We start from the raw sequence: 23,710 nt of genomic DNA, 5'->3' as shown, positions 1-23,710 counted from the left end.
GACCAGAAGAACTGAAGAACAGATTAACAAAACCAGGAGTAGGTTCTTTGAAAGAACTAATAAGATAGATAAACCATTAGTCAGCCTTATTTAAAACAAAAGAAAAAAGACTCAAATTAATAAAATCACAAATGAAAAAGAAGAGATCACAACGAAACCAAGGAAATACAAACGATTTTAAAACATATCATGAGCAGCTATATGCCAATAAATTAGGCAATCTAGAAGAAATGGACATATTTCTGGAAAACCACAAACTACCAAAACTGGAACAGGAAGAAATAGAAAACCTGAACAGGCCAATAACCAGGGAAGAAATTGGAGCAGTCATCAAAAACCTCCCAAGAGCCGGGATGGAGCCTGCTTCTCCCTCTGCCTGTGTCTGTCTGTCTGACTCTCTCTCTCTCTCTCTCTCTCTCCCTCTGTCTCTATGAATAAATAAATAAAATCTTAACAAAAAAATAAAACCTCCCAAGACACAAAAGTCCAGGGCCTGATGGCTTCCCAGGGGAATTCTAGCAAATGTTTAAAGAAGAAACAATACCTATTCTATCTTTAGATAATTATCTAAAGAAAGATAGAAAGGGTTGGAATACTTCCAAACTCGTTCTCTGAGGCCAGCATCACCTTAATTCCAAAACCAGAAAAAGACCCCACCAAAAAGGAGAATTATAGACCAATATCCCTGATTAACATGGATGCAAAAATTCTCAACAAGATACTAGCCAATAGGATCCAACAGTACATTAAGAAGATTATTCACCATGACCAAGTGGGATTTATTCCCGGGATGCAAGGCTGGTTCAACACTCGTAAAGCAATCAATGTGATGGATCATATCAACAAGAGAAAAAACAAGAACCATATGATCCTCTCCATAGATGCAGAGAAAGCATTTGACAAAATACAGCATCCATTCCTGATCAAAACTCTTCAGAGTGTAGGGATAGAGGGAACATTCCTCAGCATCTTAAAAGCCATCCATGAAAAGCCCACGGCAAATATCATTCTCAATGGGGAAACACTGGGAACCTTTCCCCTAAGATCAGGAACACAACAGGGATGTCCATTCTTACCACTGCTATTCAACATAGTCCTAGAAGTCCTAGCCTCAGCAATCAGGCAACAAACAGAAATAAAAGACATTCAAATTGGCAAAGAAGTCAAACTCTCCCTCTTTGCCAATGACATAATACTGTACAGTGAAAACCCAAAAGATTCAACCCCAAGATCACTAGAACTCATACAGCAATTCGGCAGTGTGGCAGGATACAAAATCAATACCCAGAAATCAGTGGCATTTCTATACACTAACAATGAGACTGAATAAAGAGAAATTAAGGAGTCAATCCCATTTACAATTGCACCCAAAAGCGTAAGATGCCTGGGAATAAACCTAACCAAAGAGGTAAAGGATCTATACCCTAGAAACGACAGAACACTTCTGAAAGACATTGAGGAAGACACAAAGAGATGGAAAAATATTCCATGCTCATGGATTAGAAGAATTAATATTGTGAAAATGTCAATGCTACCCAGGGCAATTTACACATTCAGTGCAATCCCTATCAAAATACCATGGACTTTCTTCAATTAAAAAAAAATATACAAAAAAATAGACAAATGGATAAGGAAGCTGTCACACAAAGGAGTATTAGGCAACCATAAAAAAGGATGAGGCTGTACCGTTTGAGACAACATGGATGGACTGAGAGGGTATTATACCAAGTGAGATAAGTCAGACTGAGAAAGACAAATGCCATATGATTTCGCTCATAAGTAGAATCCAAAAAAAATAAAATAAAATAAACAGAAAGGAAATCAAACCTATAAGTACAGAGAACAGACTGATGGTGGCCAGAGAGGAGGGGGTTTGGGGTTGGGTAAAATGGGTAAAGGGGAGTGGGAGATACAGGCTACCAGTTATGGAATAAATAAGTCACGGGAATAAAAGGCACAGCGTAAGGAATACAGTCAGTGATACTCTAATAGTGTAATAGTGATGTACCAGGACAGATGGTAGCCTCACTTACAGTGAACATAGCATAATGTATAAATGTGTCAGGTTTCTATGCTGTACACCTGCAACTAATGTAACATTGTGTGTCAACTACATTAAAATAAATAGTTCACAGGGGCTCCTGAGTGGCTCAGTCAGTTAAGCATCTGACTACAGCTCAGGTCATGATCTCAGGGTCCTGGGATCAAGCCCCAGGTCAGCTCCCCGCTCAGCGAGGAGTCTGCTTCTCCTTTTGCCTTCCATTCTGCCCTCCCCTCCCCACACTCACACTCACACTCACGCTGTCTCAAATAAATAAAATAATTTTAAAAATCTGCATGTAAGTGGACCTGTGCAGTTCAAACCTGTCTTGTTCAAGGATCAACTATATAAAATCTGCATGCTAAAAATTACAAAATGCTGATGAACTAAATCAAAGACCTAAATAAATGGACATACATGTTCATACCACATCCATCAGCTTGAAAACTCAACACAGTGAAGATGTCAATTCCCGCAAATTGACATGCAGGTTTAATGTAATCCCTATCAAAACTCTGGCAAAAGTTTTTGTAGTTACAGGTAAGATTATTATTAAATTCACATATAAAATGTCATGTGAATATGTTATGTAAATAACTAATGTAGTTATGTAAATAACTAATTTTGCCACAGAATATTGAGTCTCCAACAAGACTCACCACAGCTTCCTGCTTCAGTGGTGCTTGCATAGAAATCAGGGCTCATCCCCCACCCTGGCAGCTGTTCAGAGCCAGCCCTCCCCTATCTCCTCACAGAGCCAACAGCTGGTCCCAAAGCCCCTGTTGCCACTGCAGCACCATGCAGCCACAGCTGCCAGCCACTGCCTCTCCTCAGCAGCTGCCATAATGACTGCACCCCCCTTGCAGGTGCACCAAAACTACCATGAGGACTCAGAGGCCACCCGCAACCACCAGGTCAACCTGGAGCGCTTTGCCTCCTAGGTCTACCTGCCCGTGTCTTACTACTTTGACCACAAAGATGTGGCTTCAAAGAACTTTGCCAACTATTTTCTTTGCCAATCTCATGAGGAGAGGGATCATGTGAGAAACTGATGAAGCTGCAGAACCAACAAGGTGGCCAAATCTTCTTTCAGGATACCAAGAGGCCAGATGGTGATTACTGGGAAAATGGGCTGAACGCAATGCAATGTGCATTACACTTGGAAAAGAGGGTGAATCAGTCACTACTGGAACTGTACAAACTGGTCACTTAATAAAAATGACCCCATTTGTATGACTTCATTGAGACTCATTATCTGATGAATAGGTGAAATTCATCAAAGAACTGGATGACCATGTAACCAATCTGTGCAAGATGGGGGCTCCTGAATCTGGAGAGTATCTCTCTGACAAGCACACCTTGGGAAACAGTGATAATGAGACCTAAGCCCTACGCTGTTTTCCCACAGCCTCGAGAGTGAATTCCTTGGTCAGCAAGGCAGTGCATGCATGTTGGTGTTATGTTTACCTTTTGTAGAAGTCATACCAAAACATCTACTCAACTTCTTTCATTTGTACCATTCCTCCAAAATAAAGTAATTCGGTATTCCCACCAAATAATCTTGCCATGCAATATTCAAGTGGGAGAAATCACTCTACCAGATATAAAAGCTTACTATGTAGCTATAGTAATCAAAACAGTGTGGTGTTGGCAGAGGGATAAACAATGGAACAGAATAGGAAACCCAGAAATATACCCAAAACAATGGAACAGAATAGAAAACTAGAAATATACCCAAATCAATATAGTTAACTGAGTTGTGAAAAAAAACTGCATAAGCAATTGAACAGAGCACGGATGATCTTTTTAACAAATGGTGCTGGAGGAATCAAACATCCACAGGAAAAAAAAATCAACCTAAACTTGACATCTTATAAAAACGAACTCAAAACAGAGCACCAGAATAAATCTAAAACCTAAAATTATAAAATAGTTTATAAATGGGAAAGATTAGCAGAAGAGTTCTAAATGTGGACACTAAGGGAAGATCCATTAAAAAATGATACTGAGGGGTACCTGGGTGGCTCAGTGAGTTAAGTGTCTGACTCCTGATTTAGACTCAGGTTATGATCTTGGGGTCATGAGATCAAGCCCTGTATCAGGCTCAGTGTTCAGCAAGGAGTCTGCTTGAGATTCTCTCCATCTCCCTCTGCCCCTCCCCCAACTCATATATGCTCTCTCTAAATAAATAAATAAAATTTGTTTTAAAAAGATAAATTGAATTTCATTAAAATCTAAAACTTTGGCTATGTGACTCAGTTATGAGGATGAAAAGGTAAGCTATGGTCTTAGAGACAGTATTTGCAAACCATGTATCTGAGAAAGGACCCGTATCTTTATCTTTTTTAAATTCTAAATTTGAACAGTAAAATATCAGTCTCATTGGGAAATAGGCAAAAAAATGAACATATGGGCAGCCCCAGTGGCACAGCGGTTTAGTGCCGCCTGCAGCCTGGGGTGTAATCCTGGAGACCTGGGATCGAGTCCCATGTCAGGCTTTCTGTATGGAGTCTGCTCTTCCTCTGCCTGTGTCTCTGCCCCCTCTCTGTGTCTCTATGAATAAATATTTTTTTTAAAAAATGAACATACATTTCACTGAAGAGGACATATTTATAGTAAGTAAATTATAAAGTGTTTAACATCATTAGTCTTGGGGAAATACAAATTAAAACACAACGAGCTAGCACAACACACCTATCAAAGTGTCTAAAGTAAAAAACAGTGACAATATGAAATGTGGCAAAGATGCCAAGAAACTGGATCATTCACTCATTTCTGGTGAGAATACAAAGTGATACATCCATTTTGGAAAACAGTTTGGCACTTGATTAAATGTTAAACAACCAGGGCTGCCCAACCAAATTGCTTTTTGAAAATGAAGGTAAAATAGTTATAGTTTCAAATACAAGTTGAGAAAATTCATAAGAAGACCTATGCTATCAAAATAATTAAAGAAAATTATTCAGAGTGATGAAAAATTATAACAGATTGAAATTTGGATTTACACAAAGAAATGAAGAATATCGGGCAGCCCCAGTGGCTCAGCGGTTAGCACCGCCTTCAGTCCAGGGTGTGATCCTGGAGACCCAGGATCGAGTCCCACGTCGGGCTCCCTGCATGGAGCCTGCTTCTCCCTCTGCCTGTGTCTCTGCCTCTCTGTGTGTGTGTGTGTCTCATGAATAAATAAAATCTTTAAAACACACACACACACACAGTTCTTAAATATTTAAATTTAAAAAAAAGATTTATTTATTTATGAGACACACATGAGAGACACACAGGTCTCTCTTATGAGAGACACAGAGAGAGAGAGAGAGAGAGAGAGAGAGAGAGAGAATCGCAGAGGCATAGGCAGAGGGAGAAGCAGGCTCCACACAAGGAGTCCGATGGGGTACTAGATCGTATGTCTCCAGGATCACACCCTGGGCTGCAGGTGGCGCTAAACTGCTGAGCCACCAGGGCTGCCCACATACATATGTTCTGAGACAGGGTCCTCATATTTCATATATGAGTACATGGCACAACAAAACTGATCAACTCATTATGAGGAAGAACATAAAGGATTCACCAGGTGACTGGGAATGTAAGCACTGGAGTGTTTTAAGGTAGATAACCAAATGACTTTGTGACTTTGTTCTCTCTCTTTTTTTTAAGGTTTATTTATTTATTTGAGAGAGGGGGAGCGTGTAGAGGGGAGGGGCAGAGGGAGAAAGAGAGAATCTCAAGCAGACTCTACATTTAGCTTGGGGCCCAACATGGGGCTCCCTCCCGCGACCCTGAGATCACGACCTGAGCCAAAACCAAAAGCCGGGCACTTAAGCAACCAAACCATTCAGGAGCCCGTCCCTTTAAACTACATGACGTTAGTGCTCCTGGACAAGGATAAAGACGGATCCAACGGGTGAATTTTGCTGCCACAGCAACCGTAGCCATTATATCCCACCTTGTTCCGAGGATGTGTCACTTCCGGCTTCAGCCTCCAATCAGCCACAGTGACAGAAGCCCACAGAATCAGAGGCGAGCTTTAAAGATGAACACTGCCTACACTCTTAACCCAAGAGGCCACTGGAAATAGCCCAAAGACCCACTGAGGGAGATGGACACTGTTTCCCAGAAGTAAATACAGCTCAACTTGTACTTTGGAACAACTGGTCAACCTTGCTCCTTGCACAATTCATCAGCAAAGGTTAGGCAGCGCCTGAATAGGATCATGGCAGAAGCATCGGGCCTCGTCACCGTCTGCCTTTTAGGATATCTACTCAGTGCCGAATGTGCAGGTTGGTTTCCTTTTTAAAGATACATTGAGTATGCTTGTCTTCTAGCTGTAGAAATGCCTGGTGCTATCTTCTCCACTAACTAACGGTTACAGAGTTTGACAGCAACGTTTAAGATTCTAGTCGTCAGCATGTGGGTTGGTAAGTACTGGTTCTCTGGTAGCTGTGCCTTCTTTATTGCTAAAACTAAACAGATTTACAATGCTTACGATATCTTTCCTTTTTTTTTTTTAAATGGACACTGTTAGGCAACGTGATCCTGCTTGGAAAACAATCTCCTTGGTTAAAGAACACTAAGAGTGGGGAAAATGTCTTAACCAGGAAACAGCAGCATGTGAGGAACTCATTAAGTCTGTCGTTTTGGGTTAACCTACCACTTTGAGATCAAAATGGCGTGTGTCACATTACAGCCACCAACATCGGTTTTATTTACACAGTTTGATTTTAAGATATCTGATGTGTTTCTAAATTTTAGAACTGAACCTCTAATTTTAACAAGCCTCTAAATTTAAATAGCCATAAAATCATATACCTACGATTTTAAGTTTTACTTAAAATGAGTTTTTCATTATGAAGCTGTTACTTATTCCTAAAGTTTTTCATGAATTGGGAAAAAAATTATTTTCTCTCTGATTCGAAACATCTCAGAGAAAAAAAAAAAAGAAACATCTCAGAGTTAATACACAGGGAAACCCAATACTCACTTGAGCAAAACAAGTCCAAAAATTGACACAAGCAGTAGGAACTTAGTTAATGCAATAATGCACTTGTTTTTTTCACTTCAGTGACTTTATGCACTTCCCAAAGGAAGGCACCCAGGGAAGAAATTACCCCATTTAGGCAAACAGTGTGTTCTCACAGGAAGCATTTATCACCCTTACTTGTCAACCTACTATAATCAAATCTAGTAGCTGACAGTGCCAGGATCAGGGGTGCCAACCCTAAGGGTCCCCGGAAAGCAGACTGGCTCCGTATTGCCCACTCCAGACATGATGTCAGACTGAAATGCAGAAATGATGATATGAGAATGCAAAGGTTAAATCAAAGTGGCCAAGTGGGTAGAGTGAAGAAATAAAGAAATGTAGCTGGAAAATTCACAAAGTAGGACATAAAGCTAAGTCTTTACACATATCTCATCAGTGTGAGATCTAGGAGGACAAAAGATCCAAGCCCTTCCTTCAGGATAAGTGGTGAGATAATGGACATTTCAAGAGGGCTACTGCTCCCCTGAAGACCTCACATGTTGAAAAAAAGTATACATATGGCAGGCGGTGGGGGCGGGGGGGGACTAGGATTTCAGCACTGGGGAAATAATGGCTAGAAGAGATAAACCCCGAAGAGAGGCTAAATATACGACCCTCAGACAATACTGAGGCGAAAGGCAGTCTGATTCTGGAGTCACTGTAGTCAGAGATAACAGGCCCTTGAGGAGAAAGCCAGGGGAATTTCCCAAAGGATGGCCAGTACTAATGCAGCACTCTCTTCTGCTCTTCAGCTGTCACTGGCTTCTAAAAGCTGTTTCTGTGAATGACTTACAGAGATGTTACATTTTCATGACTGCTGCCCTTAGGTATTACTTGCATTGGTTTAGAATTTTGAAATCAAAATTTCTGTGAAACCAATTCAGTTTTATAAGGTGTATGGGCTGAAGAGGTCTTTCATTCAGAATGAAGACATGAAATGAATGAATGAAAGACAGCTTCAGTCCATACGCTTTACAAAACTTCACAAAACTGAGCAACTACTATGGTGCCAGGTACCGGGGTGAGATATTAGGGGCACAGGGATAATCCAGATTCCCTCTTTGACCCAAAGCACCATGAAGTCAGGGGAGAGATTTCAATGTAATAGGACAAAGTGTGAGCCAGGTACTAAAGGACCATAGAGAGAGCAATACATTAACTGGGAAAACACTTGACAGAGAGTATCTTTGGTTGGATCTTAAAAGATGAATAGGTTCACTCTTCTTAAATGTCTGATCTAGGGCATTCTATGCAAAGAGAATCACATGTGTGATCCACAAAGAATGTGAGGTCTTTCAGGAACTCAGGATGTTTGGAATATTAAATATGACAGGTGAGGTAGGATAGCTGACAGGGTCAGGTCACCAGATAATGAAGCTCTGAAATGGAGGAATCTGGACCACAGAACCCAATTATTGAGTCATCAGAAGTGTAGGGGCACCTGGGTGGCTCGGTTGGTTAAGCCTCTGCCTTCGGCTCAGGTCATGATCCCAGGGTCCTGAGATCAAGCCCCAAGTTGGGCTCCCTGTTCGGGCTCCCTGCCTGGCTGGGAGCCTGCTTCTCCCTCTCCTTCTGCCATTCTCCTGCTCGTACTCTCTCACACATGCTCTCTTTCTCCCGAATAAATAAATAAAATCTTTTTAAAAAGAAGTGTGAATGGGAATAGCACTGATGGCTGATCTAGAATGCTCAGTCTGACAACATTCTCTTTTTTTTTACTATTTCTTATTAAGTTTTTTATTTCAATTCCAGTATGGGTAGCATACAGTATTATATTAGTTTCAGGTGTACAACAGAGTGACTCAACAGTTGTATACATTATGCAGTGCTCATCCTGGTAAGTGTACTCTTTAGTCCCCCCCCCCCCATTACCTATCAGCAGTCTGGCAACATTCTAATGAACCATTTGAGGAAATGATGGCAAGACTTGGGAGACTGTTCTGAAACCACTACAATCATCTGGGGAAGGCATGAGGGCCTGAGCCTGGCCATTAGCTTCTCTGTGCAGACAGAGAAGAGGAAAAGGAATTCAAGTGACATTAAGGAAGTAGAAATGATGACTTAGCCATCTGGCCATGGAAGGGTAACAGGTTCAGAGAAGCGTGGAGAGTACGTCTTGGGCATCTAACGTGATCACAGGACACGGCATAGTACCTACAAGCACGGGCTATGCCATCTGACTGCCCAAAGTCTAAATCCTGGCTCTGACACTTGAGTATGTTACCTGGGCCAAGTTACTTAACCTCTCTGAAGTCCCATTTTTCTCACTTACAATGAGAGGACAGGATCTATCTCATGGGACCGCCGTGAGGATGGAATGAAATAATGGCCACAAAGCACTGGGCATGGTGTCCAGCACTTCAGAAGCAGTAGATAAACATCAGCTCTGATTAGTTGCAGGACAATATACAGTTAGGGAGCTAGAAAGAGGATCTGGAACTCAGAAGATGTATCTGACCAGAGATGGGTATTTGGAACCCACTGTTGTAGAAAGAGCAGTTCCAGCCACGTGTGTGAGGGTGCAGGGAGTGAGCACGGATAACGTGGTGGCTAGTGCTGGGCTGACTGTGGTGAGGGCTCAGAAAATGGTGTTGAGAGATTCAGGGCTGGACCAGGGGGAGGCAAGCAAAGTACATGGAGCATGAATGTACCTGCCTGTGCACGCTGAGAGACAGTGTCTCTTTACGTTTTGTGCCCTAGATGCCTCGTTTACCTTGCCCCAGTCCTGGCCCTGGTAAAGACGTATGGCATGAACAGGCTGAGGCAGGACCCTGAGAGCACTCTGAACATTTAAGGGGAGGGGCATACAACTAGGAAAGCATTGGTTCAAGCAGTGGATGAATAACAAGAGTTAGAGCAAAGGGAAGAGCCAGCAGAATGACTTCATGGGAAGAGCACCCTGGAAAGAGAGAGAGAGAGAGATCAAGCATTAGAAATGTTTCAGAGCGGAGGCAGGACCCTGAGGGCACTCTGAACATTTAAGGGGGAGGCGTACAACTAGGAATGCATTGGTTCAAGCAGTGGATGAATAACAAGAGTTAGAGCAAAGGGAAGAGCCAGCGGAATGACCTCATGGGAAGAGCATCCTAGAGAGAGAGAGAGAGAGAGAGAGAGAGAGAGATCCAGCATTAGAAATGTTTCAGAGCAGTTGAGAAGTAGTACATAAACTCAAAACTATCCTTTAGGAAGTCATTGCTGATCCTGACAATAGTCATTTCATTATATGGACGGGAGTGAAGAAGGGAAAGAGCTACAGAAAAGTGCATTAAGGCGCTAAAGGGAATTGAGAAACGGGAAGGCAGGCCAGCATGAGACAAGCAGGGGGGGAGAGAGGACCAGTGTACACCACATACCATGTACACATATTATCCCACCACTCCTATATCAACAACATTGGGAGGTAGATTTTCTTATCATACCACTGTTTTTGCATTTGATCAAGTTAAGCTTCCGAGATTATGTCACTTGCCTAACGTCTCACGGCCAACAGGTGGTAGATAGATTGTACAAATCCGGGTGTGTCTGACTGCAAACCCCTGTTTTTCCACCCAGCTGCACTGTAACTGGATGCAAACGTAGATGCTATAGGCAGGGAGCCCAGGGCCAAGCAAACAAATTGCCAAGCAGAGGGGAGGGCCTGGCGGGGAGGCGGGAGGCATCACGGTGTGATGGGCCCACCTGCAGCCTGGTGATTTTCTCTCACAGCGCTCAGCTGCCTCGGGAGGGCAGACAGGCAGATGGCTGCACTGATCTAGTGCTTGGAGTTGCAGGGTATCGCAGCACAGAGGAAGAAGTGTAGGGAATTGAGAACATTGGCAAGAGTTGAAGAGAAAAAGTCTAAGCTAAATTCAGGAGGAAAAAAGAGTGAAGTCCAAGGAGACTCGCAGACCAAGAGAAAAGTGAGGTTTGTCAGGGGACTCGAAGTCTCCACAAAGTGAACAGCTGCAATGAAAATAAGGGAATATGATTTAGTTCTTCTTCTCCTTCTCCCCTTCCCCTCCTCTTTCTCTTCCTCCTCTTCCTCCTGCTTTTTTGAATTCATGAGAAAGCAGGCCCAAAATGCCTGGAAAGTTCATCTTTTTTTTTTTAAGACTTTATTTATTTGATAGAGAGAGAGAGAGCACAAGCAGGGGAAGCTGCAGAGGGAGAGGGAGAAGCAGGCTCTCCATCGAGGGAGCCCAACATAGAGCTCGATCCCAAGACCCCAGGATCATGACCTGAGCCGAAGGCAGACGCTTAACTGACTGAGCCACCCAGGAGCCTGTGGAAAGTTCATCTTATAAGCACTCTGTCCTGTTGAGATGGTAGCAGATAGTCCCTTGAAGAAAGGAACAACTCCAGCAACTTCTTGGGTTCCTGCTATTAATTATAGATACAGATATGTTTTCTAGATCTATCTAGAGAGACATACGCAGAGACAGAGAGTGAGCTTTGAATGTGGGGAGAGAGGGAGGGAAGGAGAGAATGAGGTTAGAGACCTCAATCCTCCAGAGTTGGGAGTGTCCCCAAAGGCTAGGCAGTCACAGCCTAAGTCAGTCACATTCCTGAATCCCAGAGAAAGACTTACGTCATTGGAATTCCCCTAACACATGCCAACCAAAGGTGTTGTGAGTCTGAAAATAAATTAATGCAGTGGTTTTTCTTTAACATCCAGTGAGAGACACTGGGGTTGCATTTGCAGCTGGACTACAATTATGCTTCCGTTCTTCCAAGAGAAATTTGTTGCAGAGTCATTTGGGCAACCACATCGTGCGAACACAGCCCAGCCAGGGTGATGGATCACCCTGCAAGGATCTGCAATTAGCTATTTTCAAATGATGACAAAGTGTGAAGTTAACTGCTTATTTGAGAACTTTCTTTTTCATCCAAAGTAAATTCAAATGCGATTGAAAATCTGACCTTTCATTACTGGAGCTCTCTTGACTAAAAGCCAAATTGAATTTTAATTCCTAAATCTCCATGTGTATACAGTACCATGAAGACATCACAGATTTTGGCTCTGTGCCCTGAAGATAAATTGGCTTTGGGATTACTTGGATTAAAAACAAAGCCTTTCTTAAGAGATGTATTTAATTTTCATGATGTTTTCTTTTTCCTAAAGCTAAAGAATAGTTCTTTTGAATTTCAGTTTTTCTTGATCGTGAAAATGCCACCAAAATTCTGAGTCGGCCAAAGAGGTATAATTCAGGTAAACTGGAAGAGTTTGTTCGAGGGAACCTTGAGAGAGAATGTATAGAAGAAAAGTGCAGTTTTGAAGAAGCACGGGAAGTTTTTGAAAACACTGAAAAAACCGTGAGTATTTGTGCGTAATGTTCTTCAGATGCAAAGTACAGAAAACTGAAAAAAGAAACTTCTCTTTGGAATTTTAAGATATCTATCCATATATATGTATTATAAATATTATAAAAGGCAAGGAATTAAATCCAAAATATTTTATTTTTTTTCAGATCCAAAATATTTTAGATACTACCACTAACTTGTCCTCTTTTTCTTTACAGACTGAATTTTGGAAGCAATATGTTGGTAAGCAATTAATTTTTTCCTCTAGCTGGTATAGGAAACATTTGAGAATTAGGTATCTTTTCTCTGTGTAAACATACAATATATTAAACTCTGTCAAAAGAGTTGGACTCTTTTACCCAAGACTCGATGGTGATATATGACAGGTTTATGCCAGCATGGGCGATACCTGCTGGCACATCAGCCGACTCCTCCCTAGGGCTTCAAAGAGACATTGCTGCAGCCCAAGCAGCTGGAAGAAAGAAACTAGATGACTGTATCTGGGGACTGAGTGAGAGTTTGTGTCCTCGGTTGAGAATGTGAAAATGCTGACCAACTTAAGTGTTTATTGCTTAGAAGTCTTCCTCCTTTATGATGGCCTACACAGCCCCCCATGATTGTCCTGGCCCTCAGACCCTCTCCTCTGCACACGTGGATGGGGAGGAGGGGGCCAGCCATCCTGGCCTCCCAGCTGCTCCCTGCACACTCCAGAATGCTTCTGCTTTGGTCTCGGATCTGACTGTTCATTGAACATGGGATCTCTTTTGCCAGGTTCCCCCCTAGGCTCACTCCCCCACCTCTTTACCCAAACGTCACCATCTCCATGAAGCCTACCCTGATCATCTCTTAATACTTCCACCTGCCACCCTGTAACCCCATCACCTAGGCACTGCAACCTCCTCTACTATTTTTCACAGCACTTTTCACCATCTGAGGTAACATTTAATGAATGCTCTTACTTATACTATTTATTATCTGTTTTCCCTGCCTCATCAGAATGCAGGTTTCATACTGGCAGTGGCGCTCAAGTGTTTTGTTTATTGATGTATTCCCGGTATGTTGAATACAGAAGCGCTGAGTAAATATTTGTTGAATGAATTGACCAAAAGGAGGAAAAGTAAAAACTTTCATGAGAACTAAGCTTTAAAACGAATGTAAAATCCAGCAGCAGGATTTTGAGGCAGCAGAAGTTCCACAGGTTGACTTATCCAAGACCATCCACAGGGACAGATCCTGGACAGCAAATCCACTGAGTTTCAGCAATTTGAGATCTAGTTCTATTTTCCAGTTGCTATTCTGGAACACTATTAGACTTGTCCACACTTGAGAAACTCATAACTTCTCCACTTTTCTTTTTAAATCCTAAGGGAGAATGAGGGCCTCTCCATTACATTTACTTTCTCTGACTTTCCTTATTGGTAGTAATGAATCCTACCATGTCAGTTCTCTACTCTGGTATTCCCCCTCAGTTAGTCCAAATGAATCTTTTTATTTTCTATTTCTATTATATTTAAAACTTTACATCTTGTGATATATATTTTTTAAGATTTTATTTTTTAATTGATCTCTACTCCCAACATGGGGTTTGAACCCACAACCCCAAGATCAAGAGTCACACACTCCACTGACTGGGGCCAGCCAGGTGCCCCTTGTGATATATTTTTAAAAGCCATTCAATTTCTACTCCCGCACCCCCAAAAAGATCCTGGCTGTATTTAAGTTCCCATGACTTCCTGATTGTCCCCCCTCCCAGCAGGGGTTGGTCAGGACCCTGTAAGAACCATATTTTGAAGGTAAGCCTCCTGCCTTCTAGGTCACAGGCCACATTGTTTACTGTACGTGGGGCAAAGATATCTCAGGGACATCAGGGGCAGGATTCTTTTACTACTGCTTCATCCACCAAAAATTGAGAACAAAAAAGCAAAATAAAAATAACTCCATGCCTCTTTTCACTTGCAGCCAAGATTCCTAACCACCACCACCCCCCGCAAATAACCGATGCTATTTCTTACTGTATGGGCTGTCACACTCTGCATGGTGCAGGCCCGTCATGCCTGCCTTATTCTCTACTATCAACAAGGACAGAGTCTAGTTGAAGAAGAAAGATCGTCCAAGTACATTAGCCAGCATCTGTCCAGCACTTTACAGTTTACAGAGTGCTTATCATATTTAATCCTCACACCAACCCTGTGAGAAAAGCATTATGTACCTCATTTTACAGAGGATGCTGAGGCTCAGGGAGGCTACAAGACTTGCCAAAGGTCACCCAGCTGGGGAGTCACGGGGCCCAGGAGAGAACCCAACTTCTCCAACGGGCAAGCCCTTGCTTCTCACTATCACTCCTCCCGGCCTTCAGAGCCAGATGCAGTGATTCATTAAACAGCCACCCAACAGCCTTAAACAGGAATCTCTCGCTTGGCAAGGGCTTGTCCCTTGATGTCTTTGACCCCTACTGTCTGTAGCTTTGCCTGAGCCCAAAGTACACACAGACAAGCACCCAAAGGAGGGCTATATGCAGCTAAAATGATACTCATTTTAAAGATATGTCTCAGCAAATGAGTTGCTGTGTAGCTGGCTGCAAGCCCAGACCCTTTCAGTGAAACATCCTAAATAATTCAGATATGTTGGTCTATAATATAAAGTGCAAATGTGGCTCGTTTTTTAGACCAGTTTGAACATCAATAATAATAAACCAGAGATAACGTATTTTGTTTTCACAGAATTGGAACAAATTGAACTATCTGTGCAAAAGCACACTGGATCAAGGGGCAGAGGGGACAAGGTCTAATCTTTCTAGCAAGCAGATTTTCCAGAGAGGGACTATTTCTGAGAAAGGGATGTGAGCCCTTAGTCAATGGGACCGGGACGCGTACTGCTGACCAAGAGTATGACAGATGAGCTAATCCTCTCTGTAGGGCAGCCACATCGACACACTAGATGGCACGGAGTTTTGCTCTAAAGTTGGACTAATAATTAGAAATTCCTCTTTCATCATCCCCTTCTTCCTTTTTCGTTCATTCTTATGTCATCCTTACCTCTTCTTCTTGCTGACCTAGCTCTTATTTTTCCTTTAGGGCTGTTTCTCTTAGCTCAAAGTGTGTACCAGTCTCCCTTCTGGTTCTATTCATCCCTTTCTCCTGAAGCTTCCTTAGAAGTATGGATTGAGCCAGAGCTTTCAGAAACCAGACTTAAAGGTTCCCTTCTCATCCTGACCCTTCCCCGCTTGCCTATTCCTTTGTCCTGTTTTCTTATCATCAGTGTCTTCAAAGGCTCTCAAGAGCACTGTAAACGTACAAACTTCAGGAAAGGTAGAAAGGAAACACAGCCAATCTATATATAAATAAAGCGTATCTTCAGAACCTTCTCGTTTTTTATTCTTTGTGGTAAAGGCTGTTTCTCACCCGAAACTAATATAACACTGTATGTCGACTAACTGGAATTAATTTTAAAGAACTAAAAAAAAATTTTTAAATAAAACTTAAAAAAAATCTCTTAAATAAAAGTTGCTTCTCACTTTACCATACCATTTGGGACCTAACTCATAGACAGCAGACTATCTTCAAGCAGTGAGAGATGCTTTTGGCATCTCTTCTATTGTTCTGAACCATTGCTACATACTATACTTTATAGAATTAAATGATACCAGAAAGAAGTAGATGCATTTGCTACAAGTTTAAACTGCCAGTTCCTTGAGTGGAAGTACCATATGCTATCCAGCTCCGCATGCTCTGCAAGACCTGCCATAGCAGGCTCTGGTAGGACATAGTGATAATCATCGTTAGAGTCATGTGATTTGATTCAGAACTAACCTGTCGTCATTCTAGAAGAAAGGAATGAAAACCCTTCTCCCCCTGTGCTCATATAGTACATTTCTAACCTCTGACATTCTTCTCAGTCTTCCTCTTCCCTTGGGTTGCATAAACTACATGCATGCCTTCCTCAGAGCAATTTCCTAGGATAGTAGCCTAAGAACCTCTGTTTGGGTTGCTCTTAGAAACTCTGGAAGAGGGGACCCCTGGGTGGCTCAGAGGTTTAGTGCCTGCCTGCCTTCGGCCCAGGGCATGGTCCTGGAGGCCTGGGATCAAGTCCCACATGGGGCTCCCTGTGTGGAGTCTGCTTCTCCCTCTGCCTATGTCTCAGCACGCCCCCTCCGTCTCTCATGAATAAATAAATAAAATCTTAAAAAAAAAAAGAAACTCTGGAAGACAGGGGCATCCCATAATCAACAGCGTCAGCAGTTCTGACCCTAAAATCAGGCTCCCCTCCCCAGGAATCTGCACACAGAGGCATTCTAAGCAGTTTATTTGCTAATTCAACTTCTTAACCTATTTCAAAGATGGAGATCAATGTGAATCCAATCCATGTTTAAATGACGGTGTATGCAAGGATGACATTAATTCCTATGAATGTTGGTGTCGAGCTGGATTTGAAGGAAAGAACTGTGAATTAGGTAAGTGGTCATTTTTTGATTACTCATGGTTCCATGTTTCCCTGTGAAACTGGATGAAACTGGAAAATGCAGTATTTATATATCATAATTTTCTCTTAAAAACATATTCTTATTGTGGTAAGGAACACTTAATGGAAGATCTATACTCTTAACAAATTTGGAAGTGTACAATACAGTATTGGTCACTCTAGGCACTGTGTTGTACAGCACATCTCTAGAACTCCTTCATCCTGCATAACTGAACCCATATACCCACTAAACGGCAGCTCCCCCTTTCCCCTTCCCTCAGCCCCTGGCAAGCACAATTATATTCTCTGTTTCTATGTGTCTGCCTATTGCAGACACTGACTCAAATAAGTAGAATCATGCAGGATTTGTCCTTCTATGACTGACTCATCACTTAGCATCATGTCCTCCAGGTTCATCTGTGTTGTTGCATATGACAGGATTTCCTTTTTTAAAAGGCTGAATAATATTCCATCGTATAAAGCACATACTTTCAAAGCTTATAAACATTCATCTGGTCTGTGGTCATAGTTTCTGGGATGAGTTCAAGAAACTACAGTAGGAGCAATAATATTTGGTTGCTAATATCAGTTGGTAATGATGCTCCCCTCACTTATTAATCCTCAATACAACCGTATGTGGTCAGTACCATTATTATCCTCATCCTATTCAGATGAGGAAACTGTAGCTCAGACAGGCCAGAAGCACAGAGGCAGTAAATGATGGAGTCAGAACTTGAACTTCAGCTTGACCAAAGCCCACACTTCTCCATTCACAAAATGCAAAGAAAATCGAACCCATACAATTGTCTGAACTCATGACTAAATCATTATCAACATAGGCAGTGGATGTCAATGAAATACAGAACTGAGATATGAGGAGGCCAGTTCTCCATAAAACAGGCACTTCTCTGCACATACTAACCACTTCTCATGTTAAATTTGTTAACAAAACTCAGAGCTCACTCCTGAATTTGACTTATATGGATTACATTGAAAGAGTTACACAGCAAATCTAGGAGCACTGTACATCTTTTCTCTCATAGCCTAGAATATTCCCCCCCTGGGATTTTTGGCAATTGGAGCAGTAAATCCTAAGTTCTTCTCCTACTTGCTTATTATCTCTGGATGCAAGATTACTGGTATTATGTTTGTGAAAGGCACACCATGCTAATGACAGATTCTCTCTCCCCTCTGAAATTCCAAAAGAATGGAGATGCAATCCTAGGGAAAGAATTCAATAGCACAGGCTACCTGACTAAGGGCAAAGAGTAGAAAATTAGCAGGACTCTATTAATACTAGCAATTCATCTGACATACAGATGAAAAAGGCATAAAACAAAATGAAACTCAGCGGCTGTACTTGTCCTATAGAGAAAGGAAGAAAAGTCACCCGTAATGTTCAGAAATCTTTTCGGTACTAAAGAGAGCTCCACTGATCATCTTCCTTTGAGATCCAAAAGATAAAAAAGAATAGAAGATAAGAAAAGGAAAAGCAGCAGGGCAAAAACATTTAAAAAGAAAGAAAAGAGTGGATGCAGGTGGATGAACTGGTACCCCTGGCTTGAATTCCCATTCCCTTAGATTTCCCAGCATGGGGGCAAACCAATGCCTGGGTTACCTTTCTTGTGGGTGTGGTAATTCGCTGAAGATCTCTGCAGTGCTACTTTCATCTGAAAGGTTCTAATTTCAAATTTAGACTTACGTAGATAAATCTGATCCTGCTATTATGGAAACCTACAGAAATCTTTGGAGTAGTTACTCATTATCAGCTTAACTAATATAACCATTGGAGCTGAGGGAATGAATAACTCAATTAATCTCAGTTAAAAACGTAGGCCACATTGTAGAATTGAAAATAACATTTAGTGAGCCTGCTCGGCTCAGTCAGCAGAGTATACAACTCTGGATCTTGGGGTTGTGAGTTCAAGCCCCCTTTTGGGCATAGGGCTTACTTTAAAAAAATAAAATAAAATTAGGAGCAATTAAAAAAATAGTGTTTAGCATTAAATATTCCTAAATGTCTTTAGTTTAAAATAAAGACACTTTAATGAAGGAGAATTACCCTGAGGAAGGTAAATACAAACACAGAGGTTTTGCTACTCACGTGAAGCTATGGGCCACACAGCAGAAGTGGTAAGTCTACAGCTGCCACCACCTCAGGCCTCAGATTCCCCACATTTTGGTTTGGTAAGGGGCTCTGCAGTTGAACTGCATCTACCATCACATCTGGCCTCTAGGAAACATTCATCTCCCCCAGCCTCCCAGATCAAAGTCTAGAAACATCCCCTTGGTGCAAGTCAGAGACAAAGCGGGAATGCTCTCAAAATTCTTTTTATCTCAGACACTAGAGGAAAGCAAAAGCATATACAAACTCCCACTTAAGCTGTTGCTTCAAATTGATCTACAGATTGACCTCAAAGGCTACTAGATAGCAGTTCATAGAACACTGAAGCCCCAAGCTTCTTGCCTCACCTTTGTCTTGGGGGAAAAAACAGGGAGATTTCCAGTGTTAAGATCTTGTTATTTTCCTTTGCCCTTGCTCATCAGGCTCTTCTCCAGGAGAAAGAGGTACAAACATTCAGGGCATGCTTTCTAGTTAAAAGAATAACAACTAATTGGCTATTGTGTCCCTTTGGTTAGAATAATGACCACTGTATGTCCCCATTTACACATCACATCTGAGGCCTTTCCAGACATAACAAGATCTGTAAGGACTTGGGTCATTCTGTCACCTCTAAAGAGTACAAGAGGCATCTACCCACAGTAAAATAGGATAGAGAGGGAAAAAAAATCACAAGTACATAAGCACTTTTTCCGCTTTGGTAACACTCCGTAAACACCACACTCCTATTGACTGAATATTTCTGTGGACTGGAGAAAAGAAAATATCTTGAGTTTAGCTGAATACCAGCATATTCTATGGTAAGCTTGTTAAATAGAACATCTCTTGTCCAAGCTTTGGTTTTCACATCACTGAATACAGGAGGGAAGATGAAGAAGGCAAAGTAAAATAAACAGAACAGGATAACTTTGGTAGTAGGCATGAGTGGAATTACAAAAAAGTGTCTGGGCTAACATAAAGGGAAAAGAACAGATGCTTTGAGAGGCTCAACAGATATTCTAGGCACAGAGACTGGCCCCAGGACCAAGGAGAACCCATACCCAACACAGTGCCTGACATCTAACTGCTCAATAAAGCATGAGTCCCATAGTGACTGTTCCTTAGATCCTAGACTAAGGACCTCTCCACTGGAATTCCCTGTGCTATTATTTTATTTCCAGAATCCTGAGTCCTTTATCTGAGAGAAAAAGACTGCCAATTTGGACAGCAGTATTTCCCACTGCACACACAACCCAAGCCATAAAGAAAAGTGACAAATGAGGAAAATGGTGGACAGGTCTAGTTCCTTTAGCCAAAGACACAGAATCAGAATTGGGAAAGCCACACTGAGTTTATTCATTCCCATTGTGCATGCCCTGAACCAAACCAAGCTGTACCTACCACCTACCTCTGTTAACTTACCACAATCTCATATTGACTGAACACTCTCTACAGGTGGTATTTGATTTGGCTGAACACTTCAGTATTGCTTTGTAACAACAAAATGATAACCAATAACATGAAAAGAGCCAGGGATGTTATCACCATGAGTAAGGAGAAAGGTCTTTTAAAAAATAAATACGAAGGACCAAGTGCCATCTTTTTGGCTCATGCACTTAGAGGATTACTGGAAGCAAAGGTTAAAGCTCAGGCTGGTTCCTTTGCCTACCTGGCAAAAGTTGATTTGCCTCCCCTCAATTCCTAAAGTGTCAGTAAGGAACATGAGCAAATTATTACATTAACCTATGCTAGCCTATATAAAATAGAATTAGAAAATTTAGATCTGACACTCAAGAATCTATAATATACTCCAAAACCATATAGTCACACGGTTAGCCTGGATCCCCTCCCCCCTACACACACACACACACACACACACGAGTCTGTGACTCGAGCTCATTTAGTAGGGTGCGTAAACCTAGGGAGCAAGAGTAAGGGACAAGAGAGTGAGAGCAGAAAGGAGAACTCATAGAAAGAGTCCTCTCTCCTCATCTGCAACTGATTGCTAGGTCTCCTGGGACTGTTTTCCAAGGAGCCATAGGAATTGGCCTCGGACTGTCCATCTGCAAGGGGAGAAGGGTGAAAGAATTTGTCCATCAGCATCTGTCTCCCAGTGGTTGAAAGTTTAGCCAAGGGGCTGTTAACTCCCCCCACATCTCCAGGTTGTACTCACTGGGGCATCCGGAGGGGTGATACGGCATCCCATGCCTCAGCATCAACAGGGAAGTGCCACATAGTGAGTGGGGCTCATAGTGCAGATAGGAGCCAAGGCAATCTAAGGTTACACCTGTATGAGGTCAGGAGAAGTCGATGCAGAGCTGATGGCCACAGTGCTGGCACAGACACTCCATGAGGCTGAGAGAAACTAAGGTGGCACGTAGGAGGTGTCTAATAGTCACTCATTTTCAAACTTTCCATGTTCTCATTATACCAACAAGTGAGCATTTCTGTTGTTGAACAGGTAGGTAAGGGGTAAGGTATCTCCTATTCATAGTGTTCCTGTGCTGCTCTAGAGACAGAAATAGGTCCAAGGGCAGAGCCTATTTCTCTTAACTCAACAGGTCTCAGCTGGCCAGCCCTGAACCATGCTACTTCCTGTTATTGAGACTGCATAGGAGAAGCAAAGGGAAAGCACAGTAATCAAAAAAATACAAAATAAGATGGCAGGAATAAGCCAAATATATCAGAAATCAGAATTAATGTAAATTGAGATTAATGGCAATTTTCAGTCTGGAGTTAAAAATCGAATTGTAGGGATACCTGGGTGGCTCAGTGGTTAAGTGTCTGCCTTTGGCTCAGGGTGTGATCCTGGAGTTCCAGGATTGAGTCCTGCATCGGGCTCCCTGCGTGGAGCCTGCTTCTCCCTCTGCCTCTGCCTCTCTCTGTGTCTCTCATGAATGAATAAATAAATAAAATCTTTTTCAAAAAATCAAATTGTATGCTGTTCACAAAAGAGATACCTAAAATAAAATTACACCAGGAGGCTAAAATTAAGGGATATAAAAAAATTTTCAGGTAAAAGGTAACAAAAAGAAACTGGTGAAGCAATCTTAATATCAGACAAAATAGAATCCAAGACAAAAAGCATTACAAGAGACAAAGAACAACACTTCATATTAATAAGGGAGATTATATAGGAAAGTACAGAAAATGTGAGCCACTAATGCTCATCATTGCCCACACATAATGTCTTTGGCATTTAGCCACCTTAAAGGACCTGATTTCATTCTCTTGTGTGGATATATACCCATATCAGCCAGCTTCAAGTGTGTTTAGATAAACTGGATTATATTAAAATTATGAATTTTGGTGGGGCACCTGAGTGGCTCAATTCATTAAGCGTCCGACTCTTGATTTCAGTTCAGGTCATGATCTCAGGGTCATGAGATCAAAACATGCATCAGGCTCCACACTCAGCAGGGAGTCTGCTTGAGATTCTTTCTCTCCCTGTCCCTCTGCACACCCTCCCGCCACTTGCTCACTCTCTCTAAAATGAATCTTAAAAAAAAAAAAAAAGCTATGAACTTCTATTCAGCAAAATATACTATTTTAGGACAAAAAGGCAAGTCAGAGTGGGAGAAGAAACCTGCAATACATATGTCCAAGAACTGGAACTCTCACACACTGATGGTGGGAATTTAAATATGTACAATTATTTCAGAAAACTGCTTGGCAATATCTACTAAACCTGAACATATGATCCATAATTGCACTCATAAGCACATACCCAGTATTCATGCATATGCTACCAAAAGATACGTATTAAGAATGTTCATTAGAGCATTATATCTAAGAGCCAAAAACTGGAAACTCAACTATTCATCAGCAGTAAAATGCATACAGACAGTAATAGTCGCACAATGGAACACTACACAGCATGCAAATGAACCACTGTTGTTTACAAATAACACGGATGAATCTCACAAAGGGTTAAATGAAAGACACAGAGGAGTGTGAGCTGCTATTTATATAAAGTTCAACGACAGGCAAATTCACTCTCAGGATTTGGTAATGGATGGCAAGTTTGGAACAGAGGGCTAGTGTGTAGTGGTGGAGGGGGCATTGGGGGAGCTTCTGGGATGTGGATAATGACCTATGCATTGATCCGTTTAGTGTTTAAACAGGTGCACACACTTTGTAAAAATTCACCCTGAAGCTTTGGGGACTTCTCTGAATATATCCTATCCTCTCATAAACAGTGTCTTAAAATTGCAGTCTAAGATTTAGTGAAAGTAGAAGACCCAAACCTTCAGTTTATGCCAAACCAAACATATTACTGCCATTTTTATACCTTATTAAGATTTTTTTAAGATTTTATTTATTTATTCATGAGAGACAGAGAGAGAGAGAGAGAGGCAGAGACACAGGCAGAGGGAGGAGCAGGCTCCATGCAGGGAGCCCGACGTGGGACTCGATCCCGGGTCTCCAGGATCACGCCCTGGGCTGAAGGCAGGCACTAAACCACTGAGCCATCCAGGGATCCCCCCAAGAATTTTATCTTTCTTTCTACTCTCAGCTCAAGGCTCCCAAGCCTCTTTCCATGAATGCCCCCTGCTTACACTTGACCTATACATGAGTCACTGGTTTCATGTACTCTTGAGAAATGCATGTGAAATGATGCTGTTACTGTTGATTTTGCTTTCTTTCAGATGTAACATGCAACATTAAGAATGGCAGATGCAAGCAGTTTTGTAAATTGGGCCCCGATAACAAGGTGGTTTGTTCCTGTACTACGGGATACCAACTTGCGGAAGACCAAAGGTCCTGTGAACCAGCAGGTCAGAATCTAATAAAGTTTTTTTAACACTCTCCA

At 41.9% G+C, this 23,710-nt stretch overlaps 1 protein-coding gene across 1 annotated transcript in view; it reads left to right on the top strand.

Annotated features, from left to right (window-relative positions):
- The first annotated feature begins 6,018 nt into the window (after positions 1–6,018).
- The window catches only part of F9 (coagulation factor IX), a 32,389-nt gene continuing 14,697 nt past the window's right edge, over positions 6,019–23,710 (top strand). Inside the window, exons 1-5 of the mRNA XM_072816113.1 lie at positions 6,019–6,318; positions 12,187–12,350; positions 12,557–12,581; positions 16,675–16,788; positions 23,547–23,675. Of these exons, the coding sequence (XP_072672214.1) occupies positions 6,252–6,318; positions 12,187–12,350; positions 12,557–12,581; positions 16,675–16,788; positions 23,547–23,675 (499 nt within the window). The 5' untranslated portion in view covers positions 6,019–6,251. The remainder of the gene's footprint in view (positions 6,319–12,186; positions 12,351–12,556; positions 12,582–16,674; positions 16,789–23,546; positions 23,676–23,710) is intronic.

The sequence above is a fragment of the Canis lupus genome, chromosome X (genome assembly GCF_048164855.1).
Source record: "Canis lupus baileyi chromosome X, mCanLup2.hap1, whole genome shotgun sequence".
NCBI lineage: Eukaryota > Metazoa > Chordata > Mammalia > Carnivora > Canidae > Canis > Canis lupus.
The sequence above is the reverse complement of the archived record's forward strand: the minus strand, read 5'-3'. Positions and strand labels throughout refer to the sequence as shown.